The sequence below is a fragment of the Physcomitrium patens genome, chromosome 25, assembly GCF_059467195.1.
Source record: "Physcomitrium patens ecotype Gransden chromosome 25, ASM5946719v1, whole genome shotgun sequence".
Taxonomy (NCBI): domain Eukaryota; kingdom Viridiplantae; phylum Streptophyta; class Bryopsida; order Funariales; family Funariaceae; genus Physcomitrium; species Physcomitrium patens.
This window is the reverse complement of record NC_143434.1, coordinates 7,017,223-7,038,062: the sequence shown is the minus strand read 5'-3', so window position 1 is coordinate 7,038,062 and position 20,840 is coordinate 7,017,223. Positions and strand designations below refer to the sequence as shown.

The 20,840-nt window shown below is 38.5% G+C and overlaps 3 protein-coding genes and 1 long non-coding RNA gene across 7 annotated transcripts; 3 read left to right on the top strand and 1 right to left on the bottom strand.

Annotated features, from left to right (window-relative positions):
- Nucleotides 1–5,573: 5,573 nt before the first annotated feature.
- LOC112277420 (histidinol dehydrogenase, chloroplastic) lies at nt 5,574–10,642 on the top strand. The gene is made up of 14 exons (XM_024509672.3): nt 5,574–5,886; nt 6,490–6,650; nt 6,844–6,896; nt 7,095–7,167; nt 7,339–7,443; nt 7,640–7,741; nt 8,036–8,107; nt 8,259–8,321; nt 8,623–8,664; nt 8,945–9,004; nt 9,197–9,307; nt 9,580–9,750; nt 9,907–9,997; nt 10,180–10,642. The coding sequence occupies exons 1-14, from the start codon at nt 5,706–5,708 to the stop codon at nt 10,449–10,451; spliced, it is 1,557 nt and encodes a 518-aa protein (XP_024365440.1). The 5' UTR covers nt 5,574–5,705; the 3' UTR covers nt 10,452–10,642.
- A 41-nt stretch (nt 10,643–10,683) lies between these two features.
- Nucleotides 10,684–14,505, top strand: LOC112277421 (mitochondrial phosphate carrier protein 3, mitochondrial). Of its 4 annotated transcripts, none has more exons than XM_024509676.3 (7): nt 10,684–11,097; nt 11,293–11,797; nt 11,963–12,324; nt 12,516–12,559; nt 12,693–12,907; nt 13,220–13,344; nt 13,485–13,803. In XM_024509676.3, exons 2-7 carry the CDS (start codon nt 11,408–11,410, stop codon nt 13,537–13,539), a joined length of 1,191 nt encoding a protein of 396 aa, XP_024365444.1. In that variant the 5' UTR covers nt 10,684–11,097; nt 11,293–11,407; the 3' UTR covers nt 13,540–13,803. The 4 variants fall into 4 exon arrangements, with proteins under 4 accessions (XP_024365444.1, XP_024365445.1, XP_090103465.1 ...); XM_024509677.3 differs by having other exon boundaries at nt 10,685–11,097; nt 11,300–11,797; XM_024509675.3 differs by adding an exon at nt 13,989–14,505 and having other exon boundaries at nt 10,783–11,797; nt 13,485–13,576.
- Nucleotides 13,011–15,785, bottom strand: LOC141044948 (uncharacterized). Its single transcript, XR_016500822.1, has 2 exons — nt 15,185–15,785; nt 13,011–14,748 (listed from the first exon to the last, which is right to left on the bottom strand). It is a non-coding gene; the product is annotated as an uncharacterized LOC141044948 (long non-coding RNA).
- Nucleotides 15,786–15,960: 175 nt separating this feature from the next.
- On the top strand, nt 15,961–19,561 carry LOC112277620 (eukaryotic translation initiation factor 3 subunit H). Its single transcript, XM_024510174.3, has 12 exons — nt 15,961–16,049; nt 16,200–16,279; nt 16,403–16,519; nt 17,036–17,145; nt 17,573–17,639; nt 17,739–17,872; nt 18,019–18,067; nt 18,166–18,237; nt 18,358–18,459; nt 18,729–18,796; nt 18,980–19,132; nt 19,318–19,561. The coding sequence occupies exons 1-12, from the start codon at nt 16,031–16,033 to the stop codon at nt 19,373–19,375; spliced, it is 1,029 nt and encodes a 342-aa protein (XP_024365942.1). The 5' UTR covers nt 15,961–16,030; the 3' UTR covers nt 19,376–19,561.
- The last annotated feature ends 1,279 nt before the right edge of the window (nt 19,562–20,840 follow it).

Below are 20,840 nucleotides of genomic sequence, written 5' to 3'. Positions count from 1 at the left end.
TTGGTCAGAAGTCGAAGGCGTCGGCCACTACCATTGGCTTCAAGGGTCGATGAACTACTTGCCTCGTGAACAATAGTTGGAGTTCATAGCAGAAGTTATGCGACAGATCTTCATTTTCTTGCGTTGGTACTGATCAACAACGTTGCTTCTCAGAGACCTCGAAGCTAAAGGAGGGGATGATGTTAGGGACATATTCCTTAGAACTTTCTAGGGAGAAGTTTCTAGAACCTTTTAGAAAACAAGCCTCTGGAACCTTCTAGAAGAGAAGCCTCTGGAACCTTTTATAGAGAAGTTTCTAGAAGCTTCTAGAAAGGAAGTCTTTGGAACCTTCTAGAAGAGAAGTTTCTAGAAGCTTCTAGAAAAGAATGCCCTGGAACTTTCTAGAAGCTTCCTAGTTAATAGAAGTAGCTCGAGAAGTTTCTAGAACCTTCTAGAAAGGAAGCCTCTGGAACCTTCTAGAAGCTTCCTAGTTAATAGAAGTAGCTCGAGAAGCTTCCTAAGTAGGAGTATATACAAGGATCGAGGCTGAAGAGTTCTTCAGTCTCCACAACACATCTCTTGGAGTTCTAGCTCATCTTTCTGGTGTTGTTCTTGTACTCATCTGTTTAATCTAGTTCTGCCACTTCTTCTTGAACTTCTTGTTAGATTTCAAGTCTGTATTTTGTGTCCGTGACAGCAGAAAGTTATTTTTCCTACCATTTTCATCTCAAATTCATGTATAAGTAGATTAATAGCTGCAACACATGCAGATTTAGTGCCCACTAAGTTAAGATCATCAATATATACAGCGATGATCACAAAACCAGTTTTATCTTGTTTGATAAACAAACAAGAGATTAGTGGATCACTTACAAATTTATGTATAATTAAATAATCTCAAAGATGTTGATACCACATGCATCCGGATTATTTTAAACCATTCAAGGCCTTATATAATTTAATACTACGATATTATCCTCAAGCAAGTCTATTTGGAGTTCCTGTTTCTAAGTCAGATTGAACTTTCATATAAATATTTGCATCAAGAGAACCATATAGATATACAGTTACCACATCCATCAGATGCATCTCAAGGGAGGCATGAACTGTCATTTTAATAATATATCAAAATGTAATTGAATCCATGACTAGAAAATATGTGGATTCATAATCAATACCAAATTATTGAATAAATCCTTGAGCAACAAGACGAGCTTTATAGTAAATTATTTGACCTTGAGTATCTCACTTATATTTTAATATCATCTTATATTCTACAGGGCAAGATGTAAGAGTGTCTACAATTGGACCAAAGACTTTCTTCTTACACAAAGAGGCATATTCTTTCTCAATAGAAGTTTTCTATTTTGACCAATTAGAGCAACACATCGCTTCTTTGATGGTTTGAGGTTTAAGATCATCTTCCTCACAAGAAAGGGCTTCTATAATCATATATGCAAATGATTCATCTACCATAATAGATGGTCTGTCCCAAATATCATCTGTAGCACAATACAAAATAGATAGTTTTTTACTCAACTTGTTCTTATTCCTTCCAATTCCAAAATTATTTTTCACATGAATTGAAGGTACATTATGCATGGATATATCATCATAAATTGGTGGTCCTATAGGATGAGTGGCAATTTCTTGAGAAATAATACTAGGATTAGATAATATTATAATTTTTTTTTTATGTGGTTGCTTATTTGGTCCACGAGTTCTTTTAGTTGTTGTTATTATAACTTGAGGTATTGTAGTCAATGGCACTGCAATCTAAGGAAGTGCATTTTGAGCCTCATTAATAGGAACTCTTGTAATTCTAAGTGCATCATTGAAGCCATCAGGTGTTTCATCTGCAATCCGTTTTAGATACAAAATCTTAGCAACTTCAGTTTCACCCAAAGATGTCCTAGGATTGGAATTCATTGTAAATATTTTTTGTACTTCAAATACAATTATTTTATTTCTTTGTTGATTGGATACTCCCCCTTGAAGAGATGGAAATACATTCTCTTCAAAACGACAATTTTACAAATAAGCACGTAATAATGTGCCAGTGGATAGATCAATAATTCGAATAATACTTGGTGAATCAAAACCAACATATATGTCTACTTGTCAATAAGCTCCAATGGTATGCCATTGAGGTACTGGTACTGGAATCCAAGTACAGCAACCAAATACTTGTAAGTGAGATATATTTAAAATACGACCCAAAATAAGCTCATGTGGTGAAATAAATTCAAGAAAAGAAGGATGGAAGCGTATTAATATTGCAACATGTAAAAGTGCATGATCCCACATAGATGTAGGTAAATTTGCATGAAGGAGAAGTGGCTGGGTAATGAGTTGTATATGCTTTATAAATAACTCTACAAGTCCATTTTGAGCATGTTCATATGGAACGCAATATATCAACTCAATTCATGTTGCAGTACAATAGTCTTCAAAAGACTTTGATGCAAATTCTTTTGCATTATCCATATGCAATTTTTTATAGGATAATCAGGAAAATATCCCCAAAAATGAATAATCATAGATATAAGATTGACAAACACCATGTTTTGAGTTTATATTAATAAAACATGTGATTGTTTACTTGATGCATCAACAAGGATCAAAAAATAATGAAATGGTCCTAATATTGGGTTAATAGGACCACAAATATCACCACGCAATCTTTTAAGCATTAGTGGTAATTCTTGTGGGAGTTTCCAAATTAAAAGCTGAGTAATCATCTTACCTACTATGCATACACGACATAATTCTATAGAATCTACATCCGCAAGTTTTAAATTGTGCCTAGTTATACATGGAATAATCTTTCTAAATAATGTAGATCTTGGATGTCCCAATTGTCTATGCCAAAGAGAAGTACGACTCTGTATGATAGATGATGAAAAATTAAATATAATAGGAGGCTGAATCGTAATTTAGTATAAACCATTTTCTGTAGCAAAAGCTTTTTCAACAACTGTATGGTTCTTCGCAAGAACTAAAACCTCTTTTCTATTTAAAATGGTAGTCGAGAGGTGATAACCATTGATACGCACATCTCGGTAGCTGATCAGACTCCAAGGTGCTGAAGGTGCAAACATCGCATGTTTACATTTTATGATGGAATTCCAAGGTAATTTTACCATCGTTGTGCCCTCTTGGAAACAAAATGCATTTGCTCCAGCCATAGTCATTATATTTTTAGTTTGCCAAGTTGAAGATTTTTCAATCAAAAATCATCTATCCCCTAGGATAATATGTGTTGTTACAGAATCAATAAATGCATCATTTGATTCATCATTAGAGGTTTTGTCATTCATATAAGCTTCTAAGTTATCAACACCAATTGAATCCATTGAGGCATCCTTGGTATGAACTTCACAAGCTTCAACTCGTAGTTTCTTATTTTTTTGGAACATTTTAATAAAATATTCTAAAATATGGCATGCATGTGCTAAATATCCAATCATTCTACACTTATGGCAAGAATACATCTCTGATTTTTTTTTCTACTATAATTAATAGTAGAACGTTTATTCTTTTCATATAGGTAGAAATGGTCATGACTATGACTACTCTGATGTTTATGAGCACGTTTTCCATGTTTATATAATTTCTACTTAGACTTTGAAATCTTAAGTGCATGAGATTCTAAAACTATGGTTCCAATAAGACAAGCTTCCGCATTGCCTAAGAGTAGCTCATTTTGCTTCTCCACAAGAAGTAGATAGGACATGAGATCAAAATGACTCTGAAATTTCTTGTTCATGTATTGTTGTGCAAGCATAGTAGATACAGGAAGAAATGTAGAGAGAGTTTTTTCAATCATTTCTTCTTTAAAGATGCTTTGTCCACATAATTGTAATTATGAGATAATACTATATATTTTATTATTGAAAGTATTTAAATTTGAAAAATCCAAAACACATAAATGTGTCCAATTATGACGTGCATATGGAAGGAAAATGGTCTTTTGATGATCAAACCTAGATTTAAGATTCTTCCAAAGTTCTATAGGATCTTTCATTTCCAAATATTGATGTTGTAATGTAGATACAAGATGATGACGAAGGAAAAGAAGTGCTTTTCAATGGATAGCAAGAGGAATGGAAATACTTATTGAAGAAGATTCTTCAAATATAATGGCATCCAAGAGTTGTTCTGCAAATAAATTTGCTTTTGTCATTTTTGCCCATAATAAATAATTTTTTCTATTCACAGTCAATAGTAGAAATAAAAGAGCTTGAAAATGTTAGGATATATTGGTAATAATTGGAACCATAATAGAAGCAATTGAAGATGTTGAAGCACTCATTATAAATAAATCTGTAAAGAAAATACAATATCAAGTAAAAAAGTTGAATAAAATGTACTTTAAAATATAAAGTCAAATAAAATGATAAATTTGAACTTGAAATCAAAAATATTAATTAATTATTTTTATTTATTTATTTGTTTATTTTAACAAGGTTGTAGATTGTAGTAGCAAAGTAGCTACAAGATGGCGATGACAAGGCGGCAACGGGAGGGTTGACAACAATTGGCAGTCAGCGGTAGCAGCTGTGAGCGACGGGGTTGGTGGCTATTTGGCAGCAGTTAGTGGTCAGCAACGGCGGCAAGGGGTATTAGTGGCAGGATTGACAGTAAGCAGCGATGGTTGTTTGAAAGCAAGTGTGGAGCGTAGCATGGAGGCTGGGCTATAGCAAGTCTTCCTAGTAAGCATGGCACAAAGTATAGCAAGTGCTCTAAGCAAGCATCTAGTGTGCAAGGAACCAGCAAGAAGTGTAGCAAGATCATGAGTCAGACAAGGAGCAGGAGTAGCAACCGGTTTGAAGAGTCAAGACTAGAGCAAAAAAAATTGTGATAGTGCATAGAAGAGAGTCATGCTAATAACGTGTTGAGAATGTTTAGAAAGATTTAAGAGTAGTAGTAAGTAATACATACACAAACAAGAGAGTTTCTAAGGAGAAAAAGCTTCACACACAAGTCTATTGATCTAGTTGTGTCACGTATATAAGAGGAGAAGGGGAGAAAATAAACAGTTCCTCTCTACTACATTCCAAATACTATGGCTGTGATATTTATTGTAAACTACAATAAATATTGTAGAGAGTGCTGGCTACATTTAATGCTCTCAACAAAGCAAGAGTGATGGTTGAAAAGTGGAATTGAGAGGCAGCCCGTGAACAAATTTCAGCATCCATGTATGTCAATGTGGATCAGTGTGGGGGCCAATGAGGAATTGCTTCTGAGTTCCCAACCTCCCGCCCTCCAAACTGGTTCCCACGCCGTGGTTCCCGTACGTTCCTTATCTCCGTTCCCAGAAATCTGATCGGCGGTGGACATTGCATCTCAGCGGCAGCTGCGATCCGAAGGCCCACGATGGCGGAGCCAGTCGATTGCATAAGGAGGTTTCCACGTAGTGACGAGGGAGGGGAGGGCGGGTCTTAGAGAGTATCTCGAAGAGTGGCAGAAGGGAAGGGAGAGGGGGTCTTGGAGAGGGTGGGTCCAAAACCCTGTGTCCTGTGGTGGAGGCTCCACCTTCTTTTCTCAATACCCACACACTTGCCCCGCAATGCTCGTAATTGCATTGTGGTCCTTCCAATTTCTGTCTTCCTCCTCGTTACAATCTCTCGGGGTGCCATTCTTACGAGGAATAGTCGGGTTTGCGAGCTGGTGGTACGCAGGGAGGGGCAGGGAACACGATTCGCTCTGTGTTTGCGACTATGGTGATCAGAGCGTCATCCGTCCTCGCTTCGCCTACCGTTGCGATTACATTTGGCACGAAGAAATGTGAGCGCTCTGTGGTTGGGAAAGTCTCTGCCGAAGGGTTTAAAGCATCGGGGTTCCTGGGGTTGAGCTCGTTCGCGGCTGACGTGAAAAGAGTTGCGGTCGTAGATTCTCGTGGTAAGATTTCTAGTCTTCTGGATTTCAGGGCCTTGACACTTTAAGGTGTTTTTTTTTGGCTTCTGTAGAGTGGAATCTCTACCGTCTTCGCTGATTAGTGGCCGGATCTCGTGGCTTCGAAATCCATTTTTAGGTTGTAATGTAATGAGGTTAATGGATTGGGCTTGCATGTGCCAATTTTCTTGAAAATCGAGTTGAATTTCGCGTCCGTAGTCATTTGTCACTTGCAGGGTATGACTAGGACTAGCAAGGCGCTTTAGGTAGTTGCTGAGAGATTCACATTCGAGAAGAGTGGCAGTGTCTAGTCTTTGCATAGAAAGTGCAACTTTCAAGGAGGAAGATTACACACAAGACAGGGATTACAGAATTTTGCTACGAATGAACCGTTATTCGGTGGAAATGAGATTCAATCACTCTAAGGGTGCTCTAGAACGTTCTGAGCCCTGACAGACCTCACAGGAGTTAATATCAGTGAATTGGCGAAATTGCAGAATAACTTCTACGTTCATAAATATAGTACAATCTGTTTCGCGTACCAATCCTAATTGTTGTGAGATTGGTCTTTAGTCTCGACACTCACTCGAGTGTCTATTTCATGTGCAGAAGCCAAAACATCAAGCATTGTTATGGCGCAGGTTGCAGCTACAGAAGAGGCGACTAAGGCCTCAGGAATCAAAGTGCATAAACTCTCTGAACTTAGTGCCGACGAAGTTCGAGGTCTTCGAGCCCGTCCTCGCATTGACTTCACTTCAATCTTTGAAACAGTGGGTAGCCCACTTCAGATTTTGATTGATATTATTGTTTGTATCGAACTTGGCTGTGTCTCTTCAGTGGCGCACCTAAACCTCTAGCATAAATCCTATGTTACTCATCTCACTTGCTAATTACTGCATTATCCCCACAAGTAGTTACTGAGATCCAAGTAAATGAGATTTCCTTTTTGCTGTATGTCCTCAGGTTGGCCCTATTGTAGAGAATATCCGGAGTCGTGGAGACGCGGCTGTTAAGGAGTAAGTTGTTACTTCTTAGGGCATTATCAAGTTTTGGAAATGCACAGAGACTGCCTTAGAAGCTTAGAGGTCCCTGATCCTGGTAGTAGTAATGTTGCTATTGAAACATGGGGAAACAAATCGCTGGTGTTTAGTTCTAAGAAGATTTGTTGAAAACAGATGGATTCCTGTGATAAGGTTTGGGGATTATGATTGCAGGTATACAAGCAAGTTTGACCGAGTAGATCTTAAAAGTGTAATCGATAAAATTGAGGACTTGCCTGACCCGGTGGTAAGCTAAGGTTTTAAGCACTTCTTCAGTTAATTCCTCTGATTCATGTCTTTTAGGATATTGGAACTAACAATCACATAAAAATTGCATAATTTGGGATGCCCCTCTTTTTTTTTGAGGCTTTAGTTTATACCTATGTTCTTCTGACTCGAAGGTGCGTAATGCACGCAGCTTGATCCTGAAGTAAAAGCAGCTTTCGACGTAGCTTATGAGAACATCAAGTGTTTCCATGCTGCGCAGCAGAAGAACCAACAACTTCAAGTGGAAACTATGCCGGTGGGTGCTATCAAAAGCCTTCTACTTATCTTGTGCTTGCGGTTAGTGAACAATGAACGTTTGCTGGTGTTCCTACGTTCCGATTTTCTGATCATATAGAAAAATTGAGTTCGTTTTCTTTAGGACGAGTTGTAGACGCATGCATTCCGTTTGTGGAATATGGCACTAAAGAATTTCTCTTGCCTTCTGTTGATAGGGCGTGAGCTGCAAAAGAGTGCCTAGAGCCATCAACAATGTCGGTCTTTATGTTCCAGGAGGCACTGCAGTCCTTCCATCGACTACTCTTATGCTGGCTGTTGTAAGTTTTGTCAGCCGAGATTTCAAATCCGTTGTTGCACTCAACGATTCACGAAACATATGAGGACCTTGATTACTTTGGAGATTAGCTCGATTTTTCTGTGGACTCAGAGGAGAGGAAGTTTTGGATGAATGGTCCTGCGAGTGTTGCTTTTGATCATCTTTCGTCTTTTGAGAAGTATGTAATCATGTGTTTTCACTTACACCTCAAAAACTAATGAAAACATTGTTTTCAATTAGTTTCTGTATTAGCTCAGAGAGTGTGCGCATCTAACATTTTTTTGTTGGTGTTCAGCCTGCACAGATTGCCGGGTGCAAGACAGTGGTTGTTGCAACACCACCAAGGAAAGATGGCTCTATCTGCCCTGTAAGCTTTATATCCCTGGAGGCTTGACAAGTGCACGCTTTGCGCCATAACCAGATGGAGGCTGTGCTGGGACATGCTTTTTTTTCTGTAGGCTTTTCTAGTTTGCAGGATAAAATTTTAAAAGTGATCTAACAGGAGCATCTGCTATCAGGAAGTATTGTACTGTGCAAAGAAGTCGGGTGTGACCCACATTTTGAAAGCTGGTGGAGCTCAGGTTTGTAATTTGTACTTTAACGTGTTACCTTTTGACTATCAAACTATCTGCATGTAATACTCCAACTCTCGATTCAGCATAAGTCGTTCTTCTATCTGTTTGTCCTGCTTGATAACAACAGCTCATTTATGTGTATTTGTGTGGAATTCGAAATGGTTAACTTTTCTGTGAATTCTCAATTTTCAAGCATCAATAATTTTGCTCCCATTAGTGAATGCATGCGCATGAAGCACTTAATTTGATGCCTTGCAAAATTAGTCTTAGTAGAGTCGTATCTGACATCTCAGAGGTTACCATGCAGGCTGTTTCAGCAATGGCTTGGGGTACTGAAACATGTCCAAAGGTATTTTGATATTAGCCCGTATGCTCGGATTTTCCTTATGCAAGATGGGATGAGTCTTATGGATCTCTAGTATCAAAGTGAAAGTTATATCTCTCAATTAGTTCAAATTTGGTTTCGCTTAGACCCTTCTGTTATTGTTCATAAATGATCTTTTATTTTGGCATCTTTTGTTTTTTTATCTTTTTAATGTGTAGGATAATTTGGAAAATCAAGCCGTGTCTGTTAAGGTTTTCAATCGTTATCCGCTTAGTTTTGACGAAATATCAAAATGCTTGAGCAGGTGGATAAAGTTTTTGGACCTGGAAATCAGTATGTTACGGCTGCAAAAATGTTGCTTCAGGCATGTCTCACACACTCATTAGCTCTTTTCCATTTCGTGTTGTTCCCTCTGCCTATCGAATGTGAAATTTATCGCATCTGCTCATTTCTTCAGTGCAGATCTTATAGTTGTTGAGGTAAACCTGTTTGTACTAGTATGTTAATGTATGAGAGGGTATCGACTTATACTTGCCAATGCTTCTATATTTCACAGAATAGTGAAGCAATGGTGTCCATCGATATGCCTGCCGGTCCATCAGAGGTTCTAGTAATTGCCGACAAGCTTGCTTCCCCCGTTCACGTGGCTGCAGATCTGCTTTCTCAGGTAACAACTTTTTGACCTCTAGTTCCTGTGGCATGCGAAGGTGTTCACGACAGAACACCAGTTTGAAACCCGATTTGGTGTTTTCAGGTTATGACCTTTTTAGTGATGGTATTCTCCTTGAATCGTAGCTCTTTTTTTTTATGTTCAAACTCCGTTCGTTTGTTTAGTATGTTTATCAACATTTTCGATTCTTTTGAATTTGTTAATATTATTTTTATTCTCGCTATCCTGGTATGATGTGGTGCAACATTATTCACTATTATATTTTGCAGGCAGAACACGGGCCAGATAGTCAGGTGGTCCTTGTAGCAGTAGGTGATGAAGTAGACATTGCTGCTATACAGCAGGAGGTGGAGAGACAATGCAGAGAGCTACCTAGGGACACAATCGCTACATCAGCTCTTTCTCACAGCTACATTGTTGTTGCGAAGGACATGCCAGAGGTATTGCGCTTCCACTTTTGGATGATAAAATAATAGCAAGATTTGGTCTTACGTCTTTTCTGGTTTACAGGAAAGCATGTATTATATTCAAAATGCCAGCTTGTTTTGCGTATGACACTGTTTCAGTTACAGACAAAAATTCTGATCTTCCTGCAGGCATGTGATTTTTCAAACATGTATGCTCCTGAGCACCTGATCGTCAACGTGGAGGATGCGGAGCAGTGGTTAGACTCTCTCGATAATGCAGGTAAAGCAGACGAATTTCGATGTATTTGCAGTTTTTTGAATTTTGAGACTTACCATGAAAGCCTGGTGCAGAAATTTCTATGGTAGTGGTATGCTTCTTATACGAAGCATCGTACGCCCTATTTGAAAATCATTCGAAGTGTTGGCTCAGTTAATTCTCATCCTTACACTCTTACGGAACAGGTTCTATATTTATGGGAAGGTGGACACCAGAGAGCGTGGGTGACTACGCCAGTGGAACCAACCATGTGCTGCCAACATATGGTTACTCTCGGATGTACGGGGGCGTGTCCCTCGATTCCTTCGTCAAGTACATGACCGTGCAGTCCTTGACCGCAGACGGCTTGCAAAAGCTGGGGCCTTACGTCGCCAAAATGGCTGAAGTAGAGGGTCTTGACGCGCATAAGAGAGCAGTGACATTGCGACTGCGTGATATTAGTGCTTCAGGTCAATAACGCATCTATTGAAGAAGTTTGCAAATTCTTTAGCTGGAAATATCGTCAAAGTTGAGGATGCTCCCTTTATGTACTCTTAGATATGTGAATGTGATCACCTTCGGGTGACTCGCATAGTCTTTGAAGGGAACATTATGTTGATGGTAAAACCAAAGAAATTTTGTTTTTGTACCGCCTGTTGACTTCTCTTATATTTTGGTATCCGTGTAATTTTTTTTTTTTTTTCATCTGCGTGTTGAAGTCTGATTTCAGGTTATGCAATACAATTAATTTTGTGTTACCTAGATCGTACACGTCAGCTCTTTTTCTACTCGTATAAGCCAATACTCGTAACAATGCTGATTTCCGATTACCCTTATACTGCTGTGTCTTGTTTTATTCGGTGACTAACGTGACCACCCTACCGGAGAATCTACACATTTAACTGCTGAAAAGTGCGTTTCTTTGAGCGTGCATGCTGAAGTACATATTTGGACCAGTTTTGTATCAAGTTGTTCCCTGGAGGACGTCTTCGTTAGCGCAAGTGTAACAGACTTGATTGGAGATGCCGATTCTGAGGGCTGAATCGTGATTTCGTTCGGATTGTTGTGTGGCGATCGCAAGGACACACTTTCTCACCCCAAATCTGTTCAGCAGATTATAATCGGTAATGCAACACGTAACCGAATTATCTGAAGCTGTTTGTTTTGTACGTCGTCGACTCGTGAAGTGGATTAAGCAGATCTGACTTGCTCGACAGTCATTGTTTAGCTTTTTTCTGAATAGTCACGTTTACTATGTGGCATTGCGAGTTACTTTTATGTACTGCCGAATGTGGAATTTGTAGTGTCGTTCCGTGAAGTGTGCAGAACTATCAACCGCCAGAGCTCCCGTTATGCTTGCAAGCAGATGGGATTGGCCCAACCCTAAAGCATACGCGTTGCAGCCCTTGTGAATTGAAGCATCATTGCTTGGAAATGACTGCCTCAGAAAATCAAGGGCTGTTGCCGGACTATTTGTACAGGAGCCGAGGAGCATTATCTGCATTGGTTGGAATTGCTGGAGTGAGCACCTCATCACCATGTGGGAGTAGAAGACGGAGTACTTTGGGGTTGGCTCAAGTCCATGACGATGTTTTCAGGCAGTTCAGAAGTGGAACCTGCTTCGACGAGAGGGTGGGTAGCACAGGTAGAAGCACTGGACGGGATGGATTGGGCAAGTTCATGATCCCTGGAATCAGCGAAACGCGTCAAATTCCCTTGCATACGGGAGAATTTTATGCCTATTGCGCATTTGGGGGCGTTTTGAGTTGTGGTATTACGCATACCGGAGTCACACCTCTAGATATCGTGAAATGCAATATGCAGGTGCATATATTCCTGACATTTTTTTGCAACAGTTTGCTTATTCCTATTCTTTGTTATCTGTAGCTAACGTCTAATAAATGAATGACAAAATTATTGTGAAAATTTTATCCAGATTGTAACTCCATTTTTGCCAGTCTTATCAATTATTCTCCTGTGTGCACCCAGATTGATCCAGGAAAATACGAGTTTATTGGCTCAGGATTTAAATTGATAATGGCGGATCAAGGTCTGAAGGGGTTGTACAAGGGTTGGGGCCCTACATTGATTGGTTACAGTCTACAAGGAGCATGCAAGTTTGGCTTGTACGAGTACTTCAAGCATATGTACGCCGAAATGGCAGGAGAGCCCTTCGCTACAGACCACAAGTCCTTAGTGTTTTTGGCTGGATCTGCATCTGCCGAGTTTGTAGCGGATATTGCACTGTGCCCTTTCGAAGCCATTAAAGTCCGAGTTCAAACTCAGCCAGGATATGCGAAAGGACTCACGGACGGCATGTCCAAGTTTCTTGCAACAGAAGGTTTCACAGGGTATATGCCATTAATTTTTCACGTCGTATGTAGTATCTCAACTAATTAACATCTCTCCAACGAAATTTGTCATATTCGGATACTGCTATTGGTAATGTCATTCGGCATGGTGCATTGAGGAAATTTGAATTAACAATTAAGCTATTTTGGTGATGTCAGTTATTGATGCTGTAGTAATGACGTTTGGACAGATTATATGCTGGAATCGTGCCCTTGTGGGGGCGTCAAATTCCATGTTAGACTCCTCTCTCTGACACTGTTTTTGTTCAATATAATATGTAATACATGTAACGCCTGCTCTCCAATATACAGATTTTACTACAAAGCCTAAGGTTATTGAATATCTTGACATTTCCCAAATATCCCAGATACAATGATGAAATTCACAAGTTTTGAGGCCACAGTGGATGCCTTGTATGCTCATGTGGTGCCTGTGCCCAAAAAAGAGTGCTCGAAAGGTTATCAACTGGGAGTCAGTTTTGCGGCCGGTTACATTGCGGGAGTGCTTTGCGCCGTTGTGTCTCACCCTGCTGACAATTTAGTGTCTTATTTGAATTGCAAAAAGGGCGCAAGTATTCGACAGGTTATTCAAATTTCCCAACCAATACTTTCATTTGAGAGACTACACAAACAGTAGTCTTTATCCACAGACCTCGCATTTGTAATTACTTTGGTTGCAAGATGAGTTTCAGAATTTGGACACTTTGAAGTTGCAGATATTACATTTTTTGAAGTCACTCTCACGTTGTAGATATGTGAAGTGCCTGAGAAAGGTTGAATGACTAACAGACAATGTCCCACAGCTCTTATATTTTATTATGATGGAGTCAACATGAGTAGATGTTCATTCACTCTTGCTCATTCTGCTGTCGTCTGTGTAACTGCAATTGTACAGGCCATAAGCGATATTGGAATGTTCAATTTGTTTACACGAGGCTTACCACTACGAATCTTCATGATTGGCACTCTCACTGGAGCACAATGGGGCCTTTATGATTCGTTCAAGGTTTATGTAGGATTGTAAGTTGCTGGCTTTCATGACCTGTCCCTGACCTATGCGTATTGAACTTGTATGTCTAAATCTGATGATTTAAATATGTGTTGGGCTGCTGCTAAAAATTTCGCCAACTGTTGCTTTTGTTTGTAAATTTTCATTCCAGACCAACAGCAGGTGGAGCTACTCCAGCTCATGGTGATAAAGGTGGTGGGGGCTAATAACCGTTTTGATTCTTGGAACCTTTTATTTCCAAATGTAAGTGTTTGCAAGAGATGAGATTTAGATGAGTAGAACTAGCAGATGAATTATCCTTATCTTTTGCTAAAGAAATGCTTCCACTTTTGAAACTAAAAACAATTTGTGGGGTTTACGGATAAACACGATGGCGATCAGTTGTCTGAGCTTATTGTTACTGAGCATTGATGCAACATTCACATTTAGCAACAGTAAATTCAAGCCCTAAATATGTTTCATGCTGATCACCAACATCTAATCTCTTAAAACCCAGTTTAACAGCTAAATATTTTTGAACAGGTTGATCTGTGTGTTGTTTCATGTTTTTATGTCAATACAACATGATGAAAAGCTAATGTGATGGTAAACAACATATTTATTGTACTTTATATAAACGTTGGGTGTATGTGTAAACTTATTCTTTTACATCCAGATTGACTTACACTGCTGTTAATCAATCAAAAGTAAAGAATATTGAAGAAGCTTATCTTTTCAAATAACAAAAAGTAAAGTTCCAGGAACGAAGAAATCATGTGGATAGAAACAATTTTGTATTTAACTTGGTGGTTGCCCTTTAACTACTATTTGAGTTTAACAATTTATTAGAATTCCATTTACATCACTGTTCATTAGTGCAATCAACTTTTCAATCTTGGCACAACTTTGTGGACTTCAAGCTTGTTCTGTAACAAAATTTGCTACTTGTTTATTATTTTGATTCTTATAATATATCAGTTAATTTTTATAGTTTAAAAAATCTTTTGATTTCAGTGTAAATTATCCTCAAACCTCAAAAACAATTCATCAAAAAAAACAAATTGTTCACAATGACATGTAAAGTTGATATTCATGAACTTGAACTTGTAATTTATAGTTTATAATAAACCTAAAATGTAAGGATCATAATTTCAAAACTTTCAATTAAAAAAATATATTTCAGGTCTTCTTATTTTTTAAATTCAATATATGAAATGAAAAATTGATACTTGTGAAGAATGATGTCAATTTCTTAAATAAGTACAATACATCATAGGAGTTTGAACACATCAAAATACCATGAAGATTTTACAATATCATTCATTCTAATTTGTAGCCAAAATAAATGAAAACAGATTACAATTTTGGCTCAAAATTTCAAGTTGGATTATTATAGAAGTTTGTAAAAATAAATCCTCGTCCTCTATAATGAAAGTCTGTTTAATAATTGAAAGAAGTAGATGAAATCATAGATCAATATTCATAAGTATAAAGCCAAATAATTCTCTTGTATATATTGACGACTGTTTTTAAAACACATAATATATATTTTCCATTTTTAATATGAAATTATGAAAAAAAAAAATTAAAAACTCCAAAATTTTAATCAACTACATTTAGAAAATAAAAACACATGCAACATTAACTCCATTTCTATGAGACGTGAGTTTGAGTCCAAGGATTCTTTAATAGTATTTAAAACATTGAAATGTGAATATGTAAATATGTGTATATATATACATGCACACACATACATAAGTGAAATAATTTAATATTATGTGGCAATTGATAATAATATGCACAATGTAATGTTTTTACAACCACATATCTTGATTTCAATGAAGGAACAATAAAATTGAAAACAATACTTACCAATTTCATCTGCTGAGTATTTAAATTTTGACAAGATATTTTTTTAATGGCATGATTACAACTGCCAAAGTACCTTGCAGTTAAAAAAACAGATATTTTTAAAAAATAAAAATAAAGTCTTAATTATGATTCAAGATTTTGATGATACCTTGCAATAGAGTACTACCATTTCAAGTTTTTTACACTATGTTGTATGATTCATTTCCATGTTATAACATTTTATTTTTCATGAACAAGTAAACTATCACATCTATTGAAGCAATAGTTACTTAGTCATGTTCATATTGCAATCATCTTAACTACCATTTTAATTTTAAATTTCAAAAATAATAATATCAACAATAAAACAAAAAATCTCCATTTCATTCATTAAGAAGTCAAAAAGACCATTGAGATATAGAACCAAGAAACCTGTTTCTTTAAAAAAAATAATATATATTCATTTGTTCATGATTACCATATTCTTTATCATAGATAGATTGATTTAATAAAAACTTGGGTCTATTTAACATTCTTCTAAAATAAATCTGTCATGTTCCAAGAATAATAATACTACCAATAACAATAAAACCTTTTGAACGTTGAGATTTGATGGGTACCAATGCTCTAAGTGACAACCAGAAGAAGGATTCCGATATGGACCCTCAAATTTATACCCTAACCCCCCAATATATACCCGACCAAAACATATGATACCCTTCCAGGAACCGGGTATCAGGAGCCCTAACGTCAAGCAATCAAAGCACAGAGCAGAAGTCTGCACTGGCCTTTCGCGAAGTCGCTGCGCTTGGAGCAGCTCGTCGAGCAGTCCGTCGATTTCTCTAGCGTTTCCACTTCGCTCTGGCCATGGCGGATGGAAATCCTCGTAAGTTCCCCTCCCACAGCTCTGAAGCTTTTGAAATTGTTTGGTGCAGTTTTGGCAGAGTTTTAGTGATTTAGGGTTTCACTCAGTGACTCCGCGCTGCTGGGGTTGTTGTACATGGTTTTGGGGCTTATTGGTGGATTTTTGTGGCAGCTCCAATGCGGTCCTTCGCCCAGGCAGCACAGACGGAGACGGAGGCCTTGCCCTTGAGGACGGTCCAGATCGAGGGCTTGGTATGCTGCTCCTACCCCTTCATGTGTGTGTTGCGGAAGAGCCGAGTTTTTCTCTTGTGCTTATTTTGGCATTCGATTGAGTTTTTGGTAGTAATTGCGTGTAATTCTGTTCTTGCTGTGCAGGTTGCATTGAAAATCGTGAAGCATTGCAAAGAGTGCATGCCTGCGCTTGTGACAGGTCAACTGCTTGGACTTGACATCGGAAGCATCCTCGAAGTCACCAATTGCTTTCCATTTCCGGTATGTCCCTTGCTGATGTTTCTGGTTTTTGTTTCAGTGCTGGATGGATCTCTGCTGAAGCGGCTTCTATGATTTTAGTACGTCCATATTGCAATATTTATAGGTTTTAATCACATCAATGCAAGGGGATCTTGAAGATTTCGCGCTTTGATCAAGCGCACCTCGTTCTGTAATTGATGATGCTTCGGAACTAAGGGTTTTGTTGTGTAATGAAGCAGAATGTCCTGAGACCTTTTTTTACTTTTTCGTATTGACAGTTGTTGCATAAATTTAGTACAGACTGTAGGAGTTACGGATGTATATTGAGCAATTGCTGTAAGGTATTCCAATGATTTGATTTGTGCTAGTGGTAGGATTTTAATTCTTGAAGAAATCCTGCTGGGACGTAATTATTGTTGGCGGTTTAGCTAGTCTTTGTGTTGATTCATCACCTTACCAGTTTCAAATGTACGAATCGTTTCTTTTCGAATGGAATTTAGCTTACTTTGGTTCGTTCACGTCCTTGGGTGTGCGTAGAGCCGAGGTGGGGAAGATGAGGATGAATTGGATACTGACGGGGCGAATTATCAATTGGAGATGATGCGCTGTCTTCGAGAAGTCAACGTTGACAACAACACGGTTGGCTGGTACAGTTGATCTTGGCACTCCTTGCTTTTGAAGTATCGAGAGTCGTGTGCTGTGCTGGCTGTGCGCAATATGGATTCAACTTCCCTGTACATTTTAATCTTGCATCGGATTGAAGTATGTAGATCCTACAGTATGAAGATGGCCTGAGATTGTAATCTTACTTTTTCCAAGTCCGGTCGCGTTGAACTGATTTCTCGATGTCTATAAGCAAATTAACTATCGGTGGATGTGTGCGTTGGTCTTTACTGTATCCTATTTTCATTTGCGTACCATAGGTCCAGGGAACAGGGTTCTTCGATGGATAAAGAGTCAGGGATGAGTTTATTATGTTCGATGGGAGAATTGCTGCGAAATTCAAATTGCACCTCTTTTCTTGTTCCTTTTCTTTTGTGTAGAGCTCAACCCGTCCCGTTTTTTGGATCACAGGTATCAATCAACATACATGGGGTCGTTCCAAACTGTGGAGCTCATCGAGACGTTTATGAATTACCAGGTGAGATTCTGCCGGATGACCTATTTTCACAAGACCTTTTTTTTCCGTCACACTTCCAATATTTCGGTTCCCATTCCTCTTACAAGACTTTCGTCGCAGGAGAACATCAAAAGATGTGTTTGCATCATTTATGATCCTCTTCGTTCCAGCCAAGGAGTGTTGGCGTTGAAAGCATTGAAGCTAGCGGAGGGTTTCATGGAGCTCTATCGCACCCAAACCTTTTCTGGAGAGAAGTGAGTCTATCCGATGCAGGCTTTGTCCACATTCTTGCATGTCATTGCATTATATCATTCGAACAAGTACTCTGTTGAGGTTGAATTGCTTTTGTTGGTTATAATGTATGAACTCCTCTGACTAGACATGTTTTACGATATTGCAGGCTGAGGGAGAAGAATTTAACCTGGAAAGACATTTTTGAGGAAATTCCAGTAAGTCTTTAAACACATGTGACCTTCGCATGCGTTTGCAGCTGCAGGTATTGCATTTAATTTCCATTTTATTCATGTTCTATCCGCGGTAATCGCAGGTGAAAATTTGCAACTCTGCGCTTGTGAGTTCCATGATGACTGAGCTGGAACCCGACGTACAAGCTACTCAGGTATTTCGAATTACGCAACAAAATGTTCAGATGTGGATTCTTGAGCCTTCATGATTGCTGCCTTGGATTCTCGTTGTCGTTATTTACTCACCGACTTGCGAATTGGGTGGACTTGTACAGTGCGACTTCGATAGGCTTGTCCTATCCACAAATCCTTTCATGGAAAAGAATCTGGAATTTTTGATCGAGTGTATGGACGATCTTTCCATGGAGCAGCAGAAGGTATGTCGTATTGTTAGTTGTGGCCCTGTTGTGAGCCTCTAACAATCCTAACTACTCCTATCGTATTTTGTTAGGTTTCGTCCAAACATGACTAGGCCCCGAACCCGAATTTTAACTTGGAACATTGTTTACTGATGCATGAATGAGTGTTTATTCTGTTGACATGCAATTAGCGTAGCTAATGGCACTGCTCATCACATGAATACATGATGTCAGATCGCATTGTGAAGAAACTCCATTAATCAACTTTGATGCTTGTACGTGTGCAGTTCCAATATTATTATCGTAACTTGTCAAGGCAGCAAGTTCAGCAACAAACCTGGTTGCAAAAGAGAAGGTATTCTGGATTGCATTTATCATTATTAGTAGTACTAGTAGTATATACTTTTCATGTTTTACGCCAACGTCAATGTTATTTGTGATGTTCGTATAAACTGCTCTCAATCTATAAGAGATGTTGAAATGATGAAAGGAATTTGGCAATTAGATTGGTTGAGACATTGTGAATTTGGTTTATCAGAACTGAGAATGCTGCCCGAAGAGCTGCTGGAGAGGAGCCTCTTCCTGAGGAAGAACCGAACAATCCTATCTTTAAAACTCTACCGGAACCTTCACGGCTTGACAGCTATCTGATAACTAATCAGATTTCGAATTACTGCAGTCAAGTGAACGGGTAAGATTCCATTTGTTTGGTCGTATACAGTCATTCGAAGTAATTTTCATCACATAACCGATTATTATTTACTACATTGAGTGTATGCATCTAGTTTTAAGTCCTGAACTTATTCCTTGCATACCTCAACCACCGTTTAATGACATCTCTAAACTAACTATGTTGTGTTTGGGTGTTTCATGCAGGTTTGCTGCACAGAGTTTCAGTAAATTGTATTTAATGGATGCGTTCCATGATGAATAGGCCATGCACCCGTCTCTTTTCCCAGTTAAACCATTTCGCCCTTCCAGTCTGACTTAGATGAATGAAAGGAAAGGTAGAGTTGAGGTTTTTGATATCAGAATGAGCCTAATGCAATGTTAGGCGGTTTGTGGACAAACATATTTGAATGCAAAAATGGCCGCTTAGTCAACTTTACATTCTGCATAATAGCCGTGAACAAATTTTGAAGGATTTTGTTCTTTTTACCTTTTTCTGTTCTTTCTTTTCTTTTCTTTTCTTTGCTATTCCCATAGTAACGATTTTTGTTTAGTGTAGCGGTTGCATCTCCCAGAAATTTAGCGTTAGCAGATTGTTATTTACTAGTGAAAGTGACATACAGAAATAGTTTGAGGTTTTTTCTACCACCGTTAGTGTTGTGAGCATGAATGTGAACCTCTTTATTCTCGACGTTGATGGCGCTGAGCTCTTCCATGTGCGTCGCTGACGCAATGACAAGCTTATTTCTTAGCTGGAGCCAAGCACGCCTCAAGCTGAGCTTTTAACTGCTTGTTGGAACGACTGAAGTATGCTACTTCTTCGGCATGCTACTTATATTCGTACATCTTCGTTTCCATCTTCTTGTTTGTCTCACGGTTGTTCTGTGTGGATAGTTGGAAATCATTGCAGCGAGTGGAGTGATACGATTTCCAAATTTCTGTATATTGCGAACTTTTTTGAGGAAGATGTGAAATCTTATCTTAGAAACAAGGTAGTTCGTGTTTTTTTTTTCAGTCAACATCGCCGACAATTGTATGTTATGTCTCATCGAATGATTTTTTTTTTTTTTTTTTTTTTTTTTGTCTAGAACACTGTATCAATCATAGAAATTGTTTGGAAGAAGTGATTGGATAGTGTGAAATATCAATTTTGATGATTCATCTTTTAGTATTGGCGACATTTTTGGTCTTGCATATAAGCACTTGTGTGTCTAACGTCCCCCACCCTGGTAATTTAGTACCCCTTTTTTGAGTTATATAAGAGAGAAGATCCTGGTTATCTTCAGTGTCATCTTCTTGCTTCGTGCAGGCAGGCCGCTTCCCTTTTTCTTCAATTGATACACGTCCATTACCAGAGAAAGATTCTAGCCGTTTGGATTCTCCCTAATTGAATTCTCTATCGTAGTCAGTACTTCAACCAAAATCAATTCACTCAGCATATGCTTGTCTCTGAACTACTACGACATTGCTTAGAGGTGGCTGCACAGCCAAAATCATGGTAGTCAAGTCTTGCAATGTAGTTTTCCTCACGTTGTTAGGAGGCTCCTTGAGACATAGTTTCTTCAACCTTACAAGCAACAAAGGCCTCGCAATCTTCCTTACTAACCCCCTCATCCTTCCTTGTCTACTTCCTTGTTCATTGCTCCACTGCTAGTTTATTCTCTACTACTGTGTGCTATGTCTCAACCAATTGTCCCAATAATGTGTGAGTTTCAACAATCCTTGCTTCA

Coding starts and splice junctions, on each gene's coding strand:
- LOC112277420 (XM_024509672.3), top strand. CDS start 5,706: ATGGTGATCAGAGCGTCATCCGTCCTCGCTTCGCCTACCGTTGCGATT. Junction 7,168..7,338: donor AGGACTTGCCTGACCCGGTG/GTAAGCTAAGGT, acceptor TAATGCACGCAG/CTTGATCCTGAAGTAAAAGC. Junction 9,308..9,579: donor CTGCAGATCTGCTTTCTCAG/GTAACAACTTTT, acceptor TATATTTTGCAG/GCAGAACACGGGCCAGATAG.
- LOC112277421 (XM_024509675.3), top strand. CDS start 11,408: ATGACTGCCTCAGAAAATCAAGGGCTGTTGCCGGACTATTTGTACAGG. Junction 11,798..11,962: donor TCGTGAAATGCAATATGCAG/GTGCATATATTC, acceptor GTGTGCACCCAG/ATTGATCCAGGAAAATACGA. Junction 12,908..13,219: donor AGGGCGCAAGTATTCGACAG/GTTATTCAAATT, acceptor GCAATTGTACAG/GCCATAAGCGATATTGGAAT.
- LOC112277620 (XM_024510174.3), top strand. Junction 18,238..18,357: donor CCGACGTACAAGCTACTCAG/GTATTTCGAATT, acceptor GGACTTGTACAG/TGCGACTTCGATAGGCTTGT. Junction 18,460..18,728: donor TTTCCATGGAGCAGCAGAAG/GTATGTCGTATT, acceptor GTACGTGTGCAG/TTCCAATATTATTATCGTAA.